Source organism: Typopeltis vanoorti, chromosome 6 (genome assembly GCF_054136105.1).
Source record: "Typopeltis vanoorti isolate ZY-2024b chromosome 6, IOZ_Tvanoo_1.0, whole genome shotgun sequence".
In the NCBI taxonomy this organism is placed as follows: domain Eukaryota; kingdom Metazoa; phylum Arthropoda; class Arachnida; order Uropygi; family Thelyphonidae; genus Typopeltis; species Typopeltis vanoorti.
In genome coordinates this window covers 48,168,500-48,189,261 of record NC_143554.1, presented here as the reverse complement: position 1 = coordinate 48,189,261, position 20,762 = coordinate 48,168,500, and the positions used below count along the sequence as shown (strand labels likewise).

At 35.4% G+C, this 20,762-nt stretch overlaps 1 protein-coding gene across 1 annotated transcript in view; it reads left to right on the top strand.

The window, feature by feature from the left end:
* LOC150105439 (polycystin-1-like protein 1) overlaps positions 1–20,762 on the top strand; it is a 724,085-nt gene that overhangs the window by 648,426 nt on the left and 54,897 nt on the right. The window contains exon 44 of the mRNA XM_090394152.1: positions 9,309–9,539. Coding sequence (XP_090250278.1) covers positions 9,309–9,539 — 231 coding nt within the window. The remainder of the gene's footprint in view (positions 1–9,308; positions 9,540–20,762) is intronic.

Here is a 20,762-nt window from a genome sequence, read left to right as displayed (position 1 = left end):
AGGGTCCAGAGGCAACTGACTAATGTAGTTTCTGACCTGTGGAATGTCGAGTATGAGGAAAGATTGAGAAGATGCAACTTGCAGAGTCTAGTAGACAGGAGGAGGAGGGGAGATATGATAGAGACCTCCAAGTTATTAAGCGGTTGTTATAGGATCAATGCTGGAGAGGTTCTACAGAAAATAGTGGGGGATCAGGGGAGAACCAGAAGTCATCCCTGGAAGCTGTATAAGGAGGGTGTGAGTAGGGGCAGTGAGAAGCAGATTTTTTCATGCAGAGTTGAGAGTGTGGTGTCTGCAGAGAATTTGAGTGTGTTTAAAGTACAGTATAATAAGCTGTGCATTTGATAAAAGGACCTCCTAGATGAGTCTTTGACTCCATGGGGTCTTTGGTAATAATAATGCAATTTCTTTTTTTAACACATTTTAATTTTTTTTGTTTATCCTCAATATTTTTTATTAATTCATTTTTCCTTTTTGATGATCTTGTCTGCCTGTTAAATTCTTTCAGTTGTCTTACTTGCTTTTCTGTTTCATCTCCAGTTTCTCCTTGGAGAACAGTTTCATGTGTTTACATTTCATCTCTTATCTGTTCATCTGTTATACTAGGTTCATTATTGGTAATTTCAACTGATGTTGTTCCATTCATATTTGATTAGGAAAGTGGCTTCTGGAATTTTGGGGCTAATTTCTGGCTGATTTCATCGAGCACTTTTTTTTTTTTTGTGATTTTACCAAGTGTAGTTTGTTTAAAGACACCATCTTTACTAGACTGAATTGAAAGATCTGGGAACTCTTCTTTTTTCCTCTCTGATATATTCGGTGTTCTAATTGGCTGTGCTTGTACTCCCACTCTTTCAGTGAAAGTTTTGAAAGGACAGCTGTTAACGCAGCATTCAGAACTTTTGCATTTCTGGCAGAGTTTCAGATACTGATTAGCATTTTGTCAGATCCCCATGCAGTTGAAGCATTTAGATTTAGGACACTGCCACCCACGTGATCACATGAACCACAATGCAGGCGCTGCTTCTGTACTCTGGGATAGTTTACCATAATTCATGCTGTACTGGTGTTGACAAAACTTGGTATGGGCATGAACTTGATATTACCAGAAAATCAGTTTGGATCTTCACCTGATAAGCCCTTTCACATGTTACTAATATATTCCATTGGAATCTTTCAATTTTTGCTGTTTTAACTTGGCTTCACCCATTACAGGAATAACTGTGTCCTTCTAATGTAAAACCCTATAATAGTTTGTCCCTTGTTTCACATCTTTAACTACAATTAAATATCTCCCTCTGCCATACAGGATGAATGAATAAATCTTAACTAACACCAGCTATCTCTTTTAAAACCTTAAGTCACCCATCTCGTTCCTTTGCATCCTGAAATTTCGATTCCTAGAGTTCACACCCTTGGAGGAATTAGTATCATTATCTCAGGTGTGGGAAAAGACTAAAATCTCTGTGTTTGATTGTAATAGGAAATAAAAAAATACTTTCTCTCATAAGACTGAGAATTAAATAATACTGTTATATAGAAATAATTCTACACCACCAGCAATTGCTCTATTTGAGCTACTATAAAAGCGAATGTGATACTACCAAAAGTAATTCAGTAATGCAGATATTAACTGCACTACCAGCAATCTTAATATTTACTTTACAAAAAAAAAAAAAAAAAAAAAAAAAAAAACAGTGCTAGTGGGGGCAAAACCAACACTAGCACGAAAGAAAACCAAAGTGCTTATCTTGCTGAAATCTCAGATATCGGAGCAATCCCAGTATCTTCAAACCTACCTAGCATCTAGACTACGGAAGGTATTGCAAGATCTATTTGATCTTGCAATACTTTGATCTTATCCTCCAGATTTTGCAGTTCCAGAACTATATATGCATTTTGCTGTTGTCTGCTACTCTAGTAGCTGTGTCCAAGAAGGACAGCCACTAGAGCAGCAGAATATAGCAAATTACAGTTCTCCACTGAATCTCCATTTGTTCCATAAAGTTTTGGTTAAGAGACTGCAACAACATATTAAGCATGACTTCCATCAAAGAACCTTTATCCCTTCAGATGGCTGAGCTGAAAACATATATGTCCTTTTCTTTTCTCCCTTCTTTCCAATTTTTGATGCTTTTTTTAGGCCTCTCTGCATGGCATTCCTGGATCTCCAAGAGGCCTTTGATAGCATCTCCCTTCCTGCTATTCTTAGAGTGCTATCTATTGCCAGATGTCCGGACCCCTTTCTTTCGTATGTATTGGAGCTTTATTCTGGTAGCTCCCTTTCTATCACTACAGGATCCTATGTGACCTCTATTCCTGCTGTTCGGGGAGTTCGCCAGGGTGATCATCTATCCCCTCTTTTCTTTAATTGCATCATTTGATGAGATTCTTTGCTCTCTTCCTAACCATATTGGTTACTCCATTGGAACACACTCTTTTAATGAGATAGCCTTTGCTGATAACCTCATTCTCATGGCCTTTACTTAAGTAAGCCTGCAAGAACTCCTCGATCAGGCAATTGACTTCTTTCATGTCAGAGGCCTTAATATTAATGTATAGAAGTCCTGCTCTTTAGTAAGGTTGAGAACATCGAGTTTTCCCTGCATTACATTGATAGGTCATTACATTCTTTGACCATCCTAGAAGAATGGAGACACTTGGGTATCTTCTTCACTCCAAACGCAAGGTCTTCTGTCTCTTCAACCTTGGTTGCTGAGCTTACTCTTTTGAAGAAAACTCCTCTTAAGCCACAGCAGAGGGTCTTTATTCTAACTATTTATATCTGAGGTATTATCACAGTTTGATGCTCAGAAGAACGTATGTTTCGGTACTATCCTGAATGGATAAGGCAGTTCGCTCTGCAGTGAGATCTTGGCTCTGCCTACCTCCTGACACCCCCAGTGGCATATTTTCATGCTAAATTGTTGAATTGCTGGAATGTGGGATATGAAAACACTGATCAAATGCGAGTTGCATTTGCCTTGTAAATAGGAGCAGGGATATGACTGATATGTATAAAATGGTGAAGGATTGTTACCAGATTAATGTGGGAGAGATGTTAATAAAGGGAGACAAGGGTAGTAAATGAGACACCATCCCTAGAAGCTGTATAAGGAGAGTGTGATCAGGGATGGGTGAGGTGTTGAGAAATGGGTTTTTTGGATGGAGATTGGTTGATAGTAGAATGCATTACTTGAAGCCACAGAATAATGTTTTTTGTGTATGATTGTGAACCAGCTGTGATCAGTCTTTTAACTCATTGGGGGTCTGATAATAATAATTGTCTCCTTGCTAATCTTCCCCCATTCGTTAAATGTAAAAATAAGCAGCAGGCCAGAAGAGTCACAAATGTTGTAAGGAAATCTAAGTCTGAGTATGCAAAGAAACTGGATCACAAGCCAAAGACCCCCACTTCCCCCCCAAAAAAAAGTATTCTGTTATTATGCTGCTGCAAGTGAGAGAAAAAAAATGAATATGAAAGAATAATTCTACTGAATGCAATGGTGTTGAGGGTGACAAATGCAGAAGAGGTTGTTCAACTAATGAGTATCCATTTTGCTGAAAGCTATCAACCTGATATATTCAACACTGAGTTTGCTGCTACTTTTTTACTGGATGAGGAAACTGTGTACAAGGAGGAAATACTAGAGCTGTTGCACAAACTCAAAAAGAATTCAACAATTGGAACTGAAGAGATATCAGCACAGATGCTAAAAGAGCTTTCAGCTGAACTGGCTATCCTTTTGTCAGGCTATATAATTTGAGTCTCAGAAAAGGGAAAATTCCACAGGAGTGGAAAGAATGGCAATTTCATTGCACAAGGATGGTGCAAAGACCAATGTATCAAATGCCTAATCAGTATCTCAGGCGGGAGGGGTGGTGACGATTTTCGTTAGAGCTAATCTCTATGAACAACATGGGTTTAGAAGGGGAAGGTTATGTTTTGGCACCTGGCCTGCATTCTATGATAGATAAAGTTACTGTTGAGTTAGATAAGGGGAATTGATACACCATGATATTTTTGGACTTTGCTAAGGCTTTTGATGAAATACAGCATGGAAGACTGTTGCATATATATATATATATATATATATATATATATATTGGAGAATATGGGTCTCTATTATAAAATATTATTGTGGATAAGAGGATGACTGACTGAAAAATATCAAAAAGTGATATATGAGGGAGGGATGCGAGTCTGCAAAATTTAAGGTAACCAGTGGTATACCACAAGGGTCAGTCCTTGGTCGACTGTTATTCAATCTGTTTATTAACAATTGAGAAGGATTCATACAGGCAGGCAACATACAGCTATTTGCTGATGATGGAAAGATAGGTAGAGTAACAGAAATACAGTATTTACTCGAATATAACGTGCCCTCGCATATGACTCACACCCCTGTACCCTGATTTCACTTTATGAAAAAAGAAATTAAAAACTTTTGCATGTACTGTACATCGCACACAAAAATAAAGTTTAACCACTTTCACATCAGAACAATAACTCTCTCCTCATGGTAAACAACATGCCTTCCCCAACTGCAATTAGAGACAACTGGTATAAAAACTGCACTAACTAATGAATCACATGTCCCCTCCCACATTGACCATGATGTTTAGGCTTAAGCAAAACCATATGTTTCACCAGCAAACACAGTATCTAACTAAAATCTATTGTTTTTAGTTAGATGTGTGTGAGTGCCCCACTAACTCAAACACAAAGCTGCAATAAAATTCCTAAACGTGTTAAAACTAAGACATATAGAGTGAATGTTGTTAAGACATTTTCAGATATTATGGAATTTGGTTGAAGAGAATTAGCGTTTCAGCTCAAAAATGTCGGCTTGACTTTGTGTTTTGGTATCTTTTGTTAATACCGCATCAATCATATCCACATCTTCATAGCTGTTCTATCTCTATTGGCCTACCATTGCTGCCTATTTCATGTTCTGCTTTCACTTCTCAGACATTCGTGAAGAGTGTTCATTACGTATCTAAAATCTTGTAAATTACTTGTATTTTTACTTGGAATAATGGGAAAGAAGATGACGCTATTTGGATAGATGACTTTGACAATGCACACAAGGAAACTGCTCTGGAGGCCGGAAGTAGCTATAACGAAGAGGAGATTCTTGGTAAGTCATCCCCATTTTCAGTTTTTTTTCTGAAAACTTTAGTTTCTAAAAATCCCTGCATATATCTCGCACCATGATTTTTTAGCTTTAATTTTTTTGGGGAAAAAAGTGCGAGTTATATTCGAGTAAATACGGTATTGATTTATTCGTTTTCATACAACAATTATAGTTACAATATGGATGCAATGACGTGGTACAATATAATTGCAGTAATAAAAATTTATATCGCAATTTCAATGTTAGATCCGATCCTCGTCAATCGTAAACTATATAGTTACAATATGGATGCAACAATCTGCTAATAATATAATTGCAATAATAAAAATTTATATCGCAATTTCAATGTTAGATCCGATCCTAATCAGTCGTAAATTATATTTATTTATGCTTTCATTATTTACAGCATGCTGCTGGTAGCGTACTGAAAAAGTTTAATTCTATTGGTTACCAGCTGTTCACGTGATGTGCAGCATACGCACTCATGGGAATTCAGCTATGAGTTTATAATTGCCTGCTACAGTCAATCAGTGATCTTTGAAGTCAGTGGGCCGAACACGATTCAACAACAATCTAGCAGTGAGAGAATCCCTTTTTTTTATTTTTATTTGCAATAGTATCGTGCACTGGTCTACAGTTTTGTGTGGTTTTATTCAAACATTTTTATAAAAATTGTTAATAATATTAATACTATATTTATTCACAGAGACAATGTCGCTTTCCAAGCCAACAAGAAAAAGAAAAATTGCTGATGAGAGGAGAAAATTTCAAGAAAAATTGGAATTAAACTACTTCTGCACTGAAACAAAGGACAAAATTGTGTGCATTATTTGTAACGAAACAATTAGTGTCACCAAAGAATATAATATAAAAAGGCACTACGATAAAATTCACAAAGAACAATATTCACGCTTTGAGGGTAAACTGAGAGAAGAAAAATTAAGAAGTATGAAGAATTCACTTCAAAGTCAACAACAAGTATTTTCAAAAATTATGAAAGATAATGAACCAGCAGTGAGAGCAAGTTATGAAATCAGCTATTTATTGGTGAACTATTCCAAACCTTTTAGTGATGGTTCCTTGGTTAAGGAATGTATGATAAAAGCAGCCGAAAATGTATGTCCCAAAAAAATGTGCAAGTATTTCGCGATATTTCTTTGTTCAAAATTACTGTGATCGAAAGAATAACCGAAATGGCAGATAATCTGTGTGACCAGTTGCAAGAAATATCTGCAAATGTACAGTGTTTTTCAATTGCACTTGACGAAAGTTTTGATATTCACGACGTGGCTCAAGTTGCTTTGTTTCTTCGGGCTTGTGACAACAATATGAATATTGCTGAAGAGGTCTTGGAAATGATTCCCATTCATGGAACCACTACAGGGGAAGACATTTTTGACGCCGTGTGGGGCATTTTTGAAAAATATCAACTTCCTCTAAACAGGCTCGTAGCAGTGATAACCGATGGTGCTCCAACAATGACAGGCAAAAATAAAGGTTTTGTGTCAAGACTTGCAGCAAAGTTAAAGGAAATGTATCCAGACATTCCAAAACTGCAATCTTTCCACTGCATTATTCATTAGCAGGTCTTGTGCTCCAAAATGTTGTAAATGAGCAGCGTACTTAAGCCTGTGACAAATACCGTGAACTCAATCACCGCCAGTTTGCACAATTTCTAGACTTGGAGAGTGAAGTTGAAGGGCTACTTTATTACACAGAAATTCGTTGGTTACCCTTGTCATAAGGTTTTTTTTAAAAAGCTTTTTTTTTTTACTTTTAGAGGAGATCAAATTGTTCCTAGAAATGAAAAATCATGATGTTGCATTTCTTAATGATCAGACATGGGTACAAGATCTGGCATTCTTAGTTGATATTACAGGATATTTGAATGATTGAAATGTCAAACTTCAGGGGAAAGATCAGTTAATAACACACATGTATGATGCACTGGCAAGTTTTAGATATAAGTTAGTTTTGTTTCAAAATCATTTAAAATAGAATATTCTAAATTACTTTCCTATGTGTGAAAGTTGAACAATAAGAATCAAAGTTTTACCTTTTCTCAATATTGTCCCAAACTATAAAAGATAAAGGAAGAATTTGATAGGCAATTTAAAGATTTCAAGGAGCATTAAGAATTATTTTTTGCTTTTTATAGATCCTTTTTCCTTTAATTTCGAAAAAGCTCCTATTTGTATTCAAATGGAACTTATTGCTTTCCAAAATGATTCCATTCTAAAAGTGAAATACCAAGAAGTTGGTGTACCAAAAATAGACAGTTATTTAGGTCAAAAATATCCGGAAATAAAAAAGTTTGCAGCAAATATTCTATGTTATTTTGGAAGCACCTATTTATGTGAACAATTATTCTCATGTATGAAAGGTAACAAAACAGTCCACAGATCAAGATTAACCGACGTCCAATGTAATAATATCCATTTTTATCCTGCTTAGTACTAAGTAATGGTCACTTTCAATTTCAAATCCTCTGATTCCGACCTGCTAAATTTGGATGCACAGCAGGAAGATCCCGAAGAATATGAAGAAAATTTAACCAGATAGTCATCCAAAAGAGATTTCACAGAAACAATTTGAAAATATTTTTCGTATAATCAAAGTTTTTAAGCAGCAATGCTTAAAGGCTGACTCTGATGAAGAGAGAAGCAGTAAAATTTGCAGAAGAGTAGAAGAGACAATAGGGCATACTGTCGGTTGTATAAAAAAAAGAAACAAAATGCCTGCCTATGCTCACAATCTTTGAGTCCAAATTTTGACAGGCTGGTCGGGAAAAAAATAAAATACTGAAATTAAATTATTATAATTATTAATTATATTATGCAAGTATATATTTTTTTAGCCCGAAAATATTATAATTTTTCCCTGAAATATTTTCAGTAACATTTAAAAATTCCTTTAAAAATTCAAAATATAGCCCCCCCCCACCCAGCCAAAAAAAATATATATATATATATAGAAGTATTTTATTTCAATGCAAACACAAAAAATTTCAAACTAACAGGATGTTCTAAATTTTGTGATGGTTATTAATGAGAGTTTATACTTTTTGATTTATTTAAATAAAATTTAATTTCATTTTAATTTGGATTAAATGCTATCTATTGTAAATATTAATATAATAAAAATATTCTTTATATTATTATTTTTTTTTTTTTTGAGTTGTCATAATCATATTTTTTTATGTCTTGTAATGCTTAGAATAAATAAAATTTTTGTTATTAATTTTCCAATTTATTTATACTCATTTTTTCACTTCCCTTTGATTCTAATTAGTGCAGGTTTTTGTAGTCGAAAATTTTTTGCAGCCCACTTGAGATACAGTTTTATAGCAAATGGCCCACAGTCCAATTTGAGTTTGACACTCCTGGTTTAATAGATAGGAAGTTGAATTTCAAGGCCCTGTAGCAAAGATTCCAAATACAACTCAGAGGACAATTGCAATGCAGAAACATACTTTGACATGTAAAGAGAAGGGTGTCATTTTGCCTCTTTACCAGACCTTGATAAGACTTCACTTGAACTATGGTGTGCAGATGTGGTTTTCATGGTGATTCTGATATAGTGGAGAAAGTACAAAGGAGATTGTTAAAAATGATATTAGGATTGTGGAATACTGATTATGAAAATAGATTGAGAATTTTCAGACTGTAGACATTGGCAAACAGGAGAAAGAGGGGGTGATATGATTGAAACTTACAAACTAGGTTTTTCTCTCATAGAGTTGTGCATGATGAGTTAACCCACAATGAGTCTCTGACTCCATGGAGGTCAGATTTTAATAATAATAATGATTGGAATGGATGTCTATTGGATGTTGTGTGTGCAAGCAGTGTGAATGTATTCAAGAACAAGTGCGACAGTTGGTGCACGTCAATAATTATTATTATTGTTGTTGTAGTTGTTATTAAGAGAGACCTCCTGGAGGTCTCTCTTAATAATAATGGTTATGATAATAATAAGAATAATTTCTGGTCAGCTCTGTTATGAAAATATAATATAGATGAACACCTATATTCCATTTATTTTAAAAAAATCACTTCAGAGGTAAAATAGATTTCCTTTCACTTTCAACATTTTTTTTTTTTTTCATAGATTTAGTTTTGACAACACTGTGATGTGCCAGTGATAATCTTGTTGTTCTCTTTCTGTTAGGTTGCATTCTTGTTTATGCTGGTTGGTTACTGCTTTTTGAGCAATGCACTTTCAACAGATGAAGAAAGACATTTATCATCTCCTCTTTTACATTGCATCAGAATTATGAAATCACTGTTCAGGTTGCATCAGGGTTCTTATAACACAGAAAACTACACTTTTTGGAATAAGCTGTATAATATTTTTCTTCTGCTAATTCTTATCATTAGCTTTTTATCTTTTCTAAGTTTGGTAAGTATTCTATGCTTTTAATCTTTATTAGTTAAAAAGATTAATAATAAAAACCAATATTGTTACTCATTAATTAACCATAGCTAGAAGGAAAAGTTCTGCTTTTAGGAAAATGAATTTCACTTTGGTTAAATTGCTTAACACTTTTGATGCTGGAATGTATCATACATTGTGCACATAGCCAGAAGATCATTCAACCATCTATTTACTGCACCATTTTTGTAAATTTGTAACATTTACAGAGTGTATCATTCAAATTTTTTTTTGGTAGAGTTTTGATTTGAAATGAGCCATTTTGAACTATATTATTGATGTACCTTCATAGAAAACAAATATAAATATTTCATGTAATTAAATACAGTTTAATTTAAAAACATTATTTTTGTTGGAATTGGTTATTCCTTGTATAAAGTATTGCCACTGACATGTAAGGCACCTTTGTGCAAAAAGTTTTTTGGCAACTCATTGATAATTTTGCTCCCTCTCCCTTGATAAAAATGTATAAAAAGTTTTTAAACAAATATCAATGTTAAAATAGATTTACCAATTTTAACGAAGATGTCAGCAGTGCTGGTAGTTTCATATTGCATGATATGTATGGTTTTTCTCAGCACTTGTTTCAGAAAAAGCGAAATCTGATATAAGTGAATACATGTGGATCGTATTTTCGAATGGAGAATTAATTTTTAAAACTTAATTTTGTCACCTTCCTCCCATTTTATGCCACCTTTGTGCAAAACTTGTTCACCTGCTTAGTGGCCCTGCTTGTATATAATGAATATTTTTATGTATTCATAGCAGATTACAGTTTTATAATTGTAGTATGATTTCCAATTGCAGTGAGATGAAACAAGAAATCATTATAATAATCATTAATTTTTTAATAAAAGCTGCTAAATATCGGTACAGAAGTTACAGGTTCTGTTTGTATCTCCTCTTCCCCTCCCAATAAAGCTCTCATATTTAATAAAATATCTCATAATCATCAAATTACTGTTTTATACTGTCAGAGCAGTGTGCAGGATACTAACATTATTACTAGCTTCCTTTTAATAGATTCAGATTCATCTTTTCATTCAATTGTTAGAACTCCTTTTCTATTATTTTCATTTTAATGTTGTGGTTTTTTATTGATGCCAATTTACTCATTCCCCTATGTTTTCTTATTTTCATATCTGTGGTCTCTAGTATTTGATCAACTTCATTTTCCTAACCTAGCTCTTGGATACATTAATGAAATTTGGTTTCTTTATACTGTACTTTACCAGTTTGGTTATTTTTTTTTTTATTATTCCATTTAAATCTATTCAACTGGCTGCCTATTTTATAACAGCTTTAATTATTCTGCTATCTGTTTCCAAATTTATAACATCTTCATTTAAGATTATGCAATATTTACATGTTCTAAGATTTTTCAGAATGAGTTGATAAAGACAAAAACTGTGAAAACATGTTTATTTTCATAGTTTTTGTCTTTTTATTGCTGATTTTCATACAGACTTGTTAAAGCAATTTGGTTTACTTAAACAGTCCTGAAGACTTATGCTGGATTTATTTAGGAGTATAACATCATCCACAGAAAGAAGAAAATGATGAAGGTTTCTACAGCCAAAATCAAGTCTTCACCTCCTTAATTTGGAGGGTGACTCACTAAGGGTAGCAAATGTTCAGTATGAGAAGCAGTTAGCTAATGGAGCCAAAAGAACCTCTGTTGCTAGCTCAGTCGGTATCGATTCTGGTTTGATTCCCATCCATGACTGACGAACCTTTATTGATCTCTTGCAAGTAAAGGTGAGTTAGCTGGTCTCATACAGAGGTAGAGGGTTTTTCGTCCTTTAGAACAGGCAAACCACCTGTGAACACACACACACACACACATATGCAGATTTACAGTCATTAATACATACTTAATCCCTAATTAGGAGGGCTCAACCAGTTCTATGGGGGAACTCCATACGAATAAATAAATGGAACCAAAAAAAAAATCCAGTTCTTTCAATATGTAGCCAGCAAAAATTATAATGATTATGATAGGACGCATTAATTGGAGAAAATGCTATAAGGACAACTGCATTTGAGAATACAACTGATATATTTAATGAGCAGTTCATAAAGGTCTCTTCATCCTTGTGAAGCATGGAGAGTTTGAGAGTAGTGGAAGATGAGGAGGAGGAAGAGATATGGGGAATTAAGCAAACTTGATATTAATAAGGCTGTGAGACTTGAATATATCACTGCATATCATTATTATTATTAAGAGAGACCTCCAGGGAGTCAGAGACTCAATGAGGGGGGCCACATACTACACACACACACCAGCTATCATACTTATTCTTGAATTCATTCACACTGCTTGCACTCATAACATCCAATGGCAATCCATTCCAATCACACACCACCCTATGAGAGAAAATTCTAGTTTTCACCCCCTTCTTAGCAGCCTTCATTCTCAGCTTCCAAGGATGCCCTCTCGTCCTTTCCCCACCCTCCATAAATTGAAAAATTTCATCAATTGAAATCCTGTATGACCCTTTCAGAAGTTTGTAAGTCTCAATCATATCTCCCCTTTTTTCTCCTATCAGTTAGTGTCTGCAGTCTACAAATTCTCAATCTATCTTCATACTCAGTATTCCGCAATCCTGATATCATTTTTAACACTCTCCTTTGTACTCTCTCTCCAATGTATCAGAATCACAACGGAAGCCAGACCTGCACACAATAGTCCAAGTGAGGTCTTATCAAGGCCTTGTAAAGAGGCCAAATAACATCCTTATTTTTACATGTGAACGTTCATTTTAGCATCGCAATTATCTTTTAAGTTGTATTTGCAATCTGTGGTGCATGGCCCCTGAAAACTTCCTGTCTACTGACAGTAAAGATCCCTAGCCTGATCAGTATCTTCTAGTATAATCCCACCAATATATTAGGTATCCAATACAACATTGGATATCTAATCACGCCAAAGTGAATAACTTTACATTTACTGACATCCATTTTCCCATGCTTACAATTCCAGACTATTCAAATCATTCTGCAAGTACTGCATATCAGCAGATAGCTATATGTCACTTGTCAAATCCTTCCCAATATCATTAATGTACAGATTGAATAACAGTGGACCAAGTGCTGATCCTTGTAGTACACCACTAGTTACCTTAAATCTTGCAGACTCACATCCCCTGTATAATACTTTTTGATATCTGTCAGTCAGCCATCCTCTTATCCATGGTAATATTCTATAACCTAGACCCATTTTCTCCAATTTATGCAGCAGTCTGCACGCTGTATTCTGTCAAAAGCCGTAGCAAAATCCAGAAGTATGATGGTGTATCCATTCCCCTTGTCTAGTTCAATGGTAACATTGTTATAGAATGTGAGTAAGTTGCTAAAATGTGACCTTCCCTTAGTAAACCCATGTTTTTCATTGCAAAGTAGAGATTCACTGTCAACCCATTTCTGAATGCGAGCCCTAACCAATTTTTCCAAAATCTTCACCACCACCACTCCTGAGATAGGTAATCAGTCGATAGTTGGATACATCAGTCTTTGCACCATCCTTGTGCAATGGAATTACCATACATTCCTTCCATTCCTGCAGAATCTTCCCTGTTCTGAGACTCATATTAAACAGCCTGGTCAAAGAAATGGCCAGTTCAGCTGAACACTCTTCTGAACCAGTTCTTCTGATATCCCATTAGTTCCTATTGCTGAATAGCCTTCCTTCGTTTTTTCTTCTAGTGAAGAGGTAACAGTGAGCTCAATGTTGCATACACCAGGTTGATAGCTTTTAACAAAATGGGCACTCATTAACTGAACAACCTCTTCTGCATCTGTAACCCTCACACTATCGGGATATTTTTTGAAGGAATGCGACAGGGAGTTGAAATCTGCCTTGAATATTTGTTTAATATGAGTCTTACATTGTATCAAGTTCCAAATGAGTGGAAGAAAGGCAAGATTGTACCACTTCATAAAGGAAGTGACAGAATTCAAGCATCAAATTATAGGTCAATCTGTGTGTGTGTGTGTGTCAGGTGTTGTGAAAGTGATGGAAAGACTGGTGAGAATCAGAATCCAAAACTGGGTTGACAACAATGGTATTATCTTTGATGGACAGAATGGATTGGCTAAAGGGAAGTCATGTTTTAGTAATCTGCTTACTTATTACAATAAGATGACAGCAGCATTGCATGCAATGGATACACAGTAGTATATATAGACTTAGACTTTGCAAAGGCTTTTGATAGATTACCGCATAATAAGTTGATAGTCAAACTAGAGCAGATGAGATGGGATATTAGACTAATGCATTGGATTGGAGATTGACTGTCTGATAGGTATCGATATGTTGTGTATGGGGGGGGGAGAAGAGGAAAGTCATTAAATGGTGTGCCTCAGGAGAGTCTGTTTCAGGGCCACTGCTGTTTAATCAGTATGTTAATGATATTGGGGAAGATTAGATTTGAATGGGAATATATAGCTGTTTAGAGATTATGCAAAGTTAGGACAAACTATGAGGAATAGAGCAGATGTTGTGCCCTTACAAGAAGACTTGAATAGACTGAGTGAATGGGTAGGGGAGTGGGGGATGCCAGTGCAATGTTGCAAAATGAAAGGTGTTCAAATTTGGAAAACAAGGATGGGATATAGAATTTACTCTTGGCGTGGATATATTCTTGGAGGTGAAAGAAATAAGAGATCTACCAGTGGTGGTGGTATATTGCCAAAGCTGTGATGAGAACACAAGGAATTCTGGGAATGATGCGGACTTACTTCTACAAGTCAGTGTAGACGTAAGGAGATTCTGTTTCCATTGTATAAGGCTCTGATTAGGCCACATATGGACTGCCGTGCACAGATTTGGTTATCTGGTTTTCAAAAGGATGAAGTGACGTTGGAGAGGGTCCAGTGGCAGTTGACCAAAATAGTTTCTAATCTCTGGAATGTTGAATATGAAGAAAGGTTAAGAGGATGCAATTTGCAGAGTCTAGTGGACAGGAGGAAGAGGGAGTGATATGATAGAGATATATAAGTTGGTAAGGGATCATTATAGGATTAACATTGAAGAGATTTTTCATAAAATGTGGAGAGATTGGGGGAGAAGAAAAGTCATCCCTGGAAGCTGTATAAGGAGGGGTGTGAGCAAGGAAGTGAGAAACAGGTTTTTTGCATGGAGAGTTGTGAATGATTGAAATTCATTGCTTAGTGTGGTGTCTGCAGAGAATTTGAATATGTTTAAAGCACAGTATTATGAGTTGTGTGTATGACAAAAGTGAACTCCTAGATCTGTCTATGACTCCATAGGGTCTTAGGATAATAATAATAATTTGTTTCCTCCAACCCTGTCTTTTCCAGGACCCTACCTCTCCAGTTTGTACATTGCAGTATGATGTTGTCATCTTGACTAATGGTATCTACCCATCTTGTTCTTGGTTTTTTGCTTGGTCTTGAACCAAGAATTTTACTATTTATAGTCTTCTTAAGAATACTGTCATTTTCCATATGAAAAACATGTCTGCCCACTGCAACTTTTGAAGCTGATTTCATTAGATATTGTAGGTTCTTTATTGGGGTGATATATAGCTCATGTTGTATCTTATCCCCCAGAGACCATTATCATTCACAGAGCCAAATATGTTTCTAAGGATTTTCTTTTTTTGAAAGCTGAAATAAATTTTTTTTTTTTTTTTTTTTTTTTTTTTTTTGAAAGCTGAAATAAAATTAGGGGTGCTTAAGGGTCAAAGCTGTATAACTGAGAGGAGACCTCCACATAGCCTTTAAAGGAATGCGGAGAACCGACCAGGGCTTCTGACCTAATGTCCAATCCTCACCTTCTTGTGGTGCACCCTGTTGGGTATCTACTTTGATACTGAACGGACGAGGATGGGCTGGCAATTTGGGATTTAGCCGACCAAATTGTATTCTTATTGGTTAAACCAAAATATAGAATGATGGTACAACATGACAAAATTTCATGCCGGCTGGGGCGTCGCCCGGTTAAACAAGGCCCCCGTTGTTTTCGCCAGGGAACCAGGGCGAACAGCGAAAAGTCAGCTACTGGAACAAATCTGAAAATAAACCCCAACTCAACATCACCAGAGTTAAAGATCGGTACTATCAACGTAAGAAGCCTGAATGGCAAAGAAATGGAGCTAGCTGAGGAATTAGATAAGTACCAGATCGACATAATAGGGGTGACTGAAACAAAAAAGACCAAAACTGGTGAGATCTTTCTGAGCAATAAATACAAACTGTTATATTCAGGCAATGACAATAAAGGAAAAGAAGGAGTAGCCATAGTATTCAACACAAAATACGAGGCTAATCTTCTTGAATGGCAGTCAGTCTCAAGTAGAGTAATGTGGGCAAATATGAGAATGGGGAACTGGACAATGAGACTTATTTGTGCCTATGGTCCCACAGAAGGTTCTACTAAGGTAGAAGTGGAGGAATTTTTTGAGGCTTTGGAAAAAGCAACTGACACAATGAAAAATGAAAAGTTGGTCCTTGTTGGGGATCTAAATAGCAGAGTAGGAAATGATTGTGAGACATACAAAAATATTTTGGGAAAATTTGGAGAAAAGAGCAAAGCTAATAATAATGGCAAATATCTGTTGGATTTCTGCTCAGGACATGGACTGGTTATTACTAACACCATGTTCCAACATAAAAATGTGCACAAATTCACATGGAGAGAAGAGGCTAGGAATAAGAAAAGTCTCATTGACTATGTTATTGTTGATAGTGATGTTTTCTCCCTGGTGCAGGACACCAGAGTGTACAGAGGATTTGAAATTGGAAGTGATCACTATTTAGTCTTGAGCAGGATAAAATTGAATTTCATATTGAAAAGAAGAACATGTAAGAAAGTTTTAAAGCGAATAAAAGTTGAGCAGCTCTCAGATGTGAACTGTAGGCTAAAATACACAAAGATTATTGAAGAAAAAATGAAAGAGTTTGAGAACAGGAATCAAACCTTGGAGATTCAATGGCAAACTCTGAAGAAAACATTGATTGATTCTGCCAGAGAGGCATGTGGTGAGGTTATCTGTAAGGATAAAAAAATCAGAACTCCCTGGTGGACACAGGTAGTTAAAGAGGCAGTGAAGGAAAAGAAGAAAGCATACCAAAAGTTCCTGTCAAATAAGTCAGCTTGTGCTCTTAGAGAATATAGAGACAAATGCAAGAATGCTAAACACTGTGTAAAACTAGCTAAACAAAAGTCATGGGAGGACTTTGGCAAGAATATAGAAAATAAATATCAAGAAGGTGGCAAAATATTCTGGAGGTTGTTGAAGAAGCTGAAGAATGGAGGAAAGAGTGCTATAAAAGGAATTAGAGATGATAAAGGTGACATGAAAACGGGAGAAAAAGATATCCTTGAAGTATGGAGTAATTACTTTGAAAAACTGCTAAATGAAACAAGCAGTGATGACAGCACAGTGGTAAAAAACACTGACCAGGCATGCAGTCAGGAATACATATCCATACTTGAAGTAGAAAAAGCTATCAAAGGCTTGAAATGTGGAAAGGCAGCAGGAGTAGATGATATTCGACCAGAAATGCTGAAGTATGGTGGTATAAGAGTCTTACAGTGGCTGCACTGCATAGTTCAGAAAGCCTGGACAGAGGGACGAATTCCCGATGACTGGAGTAGAGCTCTCATAGTACCTATATATAAAAAGGGAAATAAAACTGCATGTGAGAATTACAGAGGTATTTCCCTACTGAGTGTTCCTGGCAAGATCTATGCAAGTATACTTGAGAAACGGTTGAGAAGAATTGTGGAAGAAAAGCTTGGTGAAGAACAAGCTGGATTCAGGCCAAATAGAGGCTGTCAGGATCAGATCTTCACTTTACGACAAATAGTCGAGAAAGCATGGGAATATAACAAAGATCTGTATTTAAGTTTTGTCGATCTGGAAAAGGCATATGACAAGGTGCCAAGAGAGAAGCTATTCAATACGCTGCAGTTATATGGTGTCAATGGGGCATTATATCAAGCAATACTTAGTCTTTATTTGAGTTGTAAGTCAGCAGTTAGAATTGAAGGAAGTACAGGAAGATGGTTTAATGTTAAATCTGGTGTGAGACAAGGATGTACATTATCCCCTCTGTTATTCATTATCTATATGGATCACATTATGAAGGAAAGTGGTATTAAACATGATATCAAAATTGGAGATGTTAATGTCAGCTCTTTGCTTTATGCAGATGATGTTATACTTCTAAATAAATCTGCTACAAGTCTCCAAGATTCTCTGACTAAATTGAATAGCTGTTGTAATAGACATGGTATGAAGGTCAGCAATAAAAAGACAAAGACAATGAAAATAGGCAGAGTCATTGAAAATGTCAACTGTGTTGTGAATGGAGAACCTGTGGAACAAGTAAAACATTTCAGCTATTTAGGCACGATCTTTACTGAAGATGGTAAATTAAATATAGAAATAGACAACAGAATAAGCAAAGCTGGTATGGTGGGAAGTCAATTGAATAAATTCATATGGAATAAGAAAGAAATTAGTCGGAACACTAAATTAGCTGTGTACAAGACAGTGTTCAAACCAGTTTTAACTTATGGATCTGAGAGCTGGGTCAGAAGTAAAACACTTGACCAAAGACTAGAGACCACAGATATGAGAGTCCTGAGAAAGATTATAGGCGTGAACAGATGGCATCAATGGCAATATCATATTAAAAACGAGGATATTAGGAAAGAACTTAAAATTGTCAGCATCCAGGAATGTGTTAGCAGAGCTAATCTCAGGTGGTATGGTCACTTAAACAGAATGGGCGAGGAAAGATTAGCAAAACAAGTGTTTTCTGCCAGGTTGGCAGCAAAACGACCTAGAGGAAGACCAAGATATAGGTGGATTGATACTGTACAAAGTGCTTTAGACGATAGAAATATAAGATCTGATAATGTTGGAGTCTTGACAAGTAACAGACTGATTTGGAGGAAAATTGTAGATAGGAAATTAATAATGATGTAATTTTTTCATGTAGTACTATCATATCCTGTACACCCCTTGAGGGTACATAACAGGAATTTGATGATGATGATGATGATGAAATAAAATTATCTACCCTGAATGTAAATATCCTGGTTTCACATATGTAGGTAACTACTGGATGATTTATTGATTCATATATTTGTGCTTTAGTCGTCCAGTGCATATGTTTTGAACTTAGCACACATGAGAGAGAGAATAAAAAGGATAATGACCTCTCTTTATTTCATCCTACACTTCTACTATCTGATGTAGTTGATTTATGATCATTACTACTAAATGTTTTAATTGTTACACTTTTTTTATTTCATGATTCCCAATCATTAATGACAGGCATAATAACTTAACTGATACTATGCCTGTTATTAATGATTATTTTAGTTATTTGTTGTTTAATTTTTATCTTTATCTCATGTGCTAATTTTTCTTATGCTAAATATGTTTCTTCTGTTTATTTCTTGACATGACGTTAATATTGTCTTTTACATATGCTAAAATATGCACTGACTTGTTTATTAGATTGTCTTTAGTGTCTACTGGTGAAGATCAGATAACGTATTCAAAGCTAAATTTAAAAAAAAGTATTGGGTATAGGTATAGTTCTTGGATAGAAATCTGCGCTTCTGAGTTTCCATTGTTAATTGTGTAAGTGTTTCTAGCTTATCGGTATTCAGGTATCTAAAGTTAAACTTCATCACTAAATTTCATCCATATTTCTTAATAGTAATGAAGCCTTTGCAGTAACAGTCTTCAAGTTCAACAAGTCAATTTTTTTTTTTTTTTTTTTCAGGCGCAAACTTTGTTTGCTCACACTTGGATAAAGGATTAAACTAAACTTATTATAGTCTAACCGAGTGAAAAATAAACTCTCAACATCTTTCTCTGAATCCGGAGTAATTTAATAATAAGGTTGCACACTCTTTGGCAACTCCTATAGGTTAGGATGACCTCTCATTGCTTCTGCCTTTGTATCTCCACTACTGGGCCTGGCTCCCACTGACGAGACCTCAATAAAGGTCGAAACTGGTATGGGTAGTGGCCCTTGCCTTAATGCAAAGCATTACACATATCTGCAAGGAGATGTGCTTTGCATTATGGGAGATACTGAGATAGGAGTGATGAGAGCTTTCTCCATCTTTGCAACGAGTTTCCTGGTGTTGCACTACCTTACCCCAGTCCTGAAGATACTTTCAGGTGCAAACTTTGTTTGCTCACACTTGGATAAAGGATTAAACTAAACTTATTATATTCAACAAGTCAAATAATTCCATTTTAAGAGATAAGAAATTTTCATTCATTCTAACTTAATATATTGAAATTGTGTAATAAAAATGTTTTGTTACATGTTGTTGTTTGTCCTGCCCCATAGTTTGCAGTGGATGCATGCTTCGAGGAAGCAGCCCAACTTGTTATCAACAGCTATGTAACATCACATAATGCATTATGATGCAAATTTAACAGTGTTTATAGATGAACAGGAAGAAAGTTGGCAGATGAAAAACAGAGCCCAAGAGAAAGTGTATTACTATTAAAGTTAAATTATTGAAATACAGCAATCCCTCGATTAATGCATCCCCGATTAGTGCATATTTTTTTTTTCTATACCCAAATTTGATTAGTGCGGCTCTAAAATTTGATTAGTGTGCTTATATACATCTTAAAAATAAATGTTATAGATTTAAAAAATTTCTCTCTCTGTACATTTTTATGGCTAACTATTTTAAAAAAACCACTCACTGGATTGAAATAATTTAGTTATTACCGATTTAAAACATTTCACAAAGTGAATTTTAATGGCATACTACACTATTTCCATGTACACTGTGTTCCAAATTTACCGTCAAAATGTAATTCATCTGCTAATTATAGAGCCTTTTGATGATCATATCTTGTCCCTCCTTTGCAACTGTTTTCCTTAATTTTAAATTTTTGGGTTTTTGCAACCTTGAAAAGAAAGCACTATCAATGATGGAAAAGAAGAAGAATTTCATACTAGTGTTGGGTGGTTTGAGCATTTCAAAAAAGAGAAATAGCCTACATAATGTTTGAATCACAGGTGAAGCTGCAAGTGCAGATAACGAGGTGGCCACAAATTATCCAGAGATTTTGAAGAAAATTGTGGAAGGGGAGGGGGAAAACTATTGTGACTAACAAATATTTAATGTCAATTAAACCAGCCACTTTTGGAATGCCTTCCAAGACTTTTCTG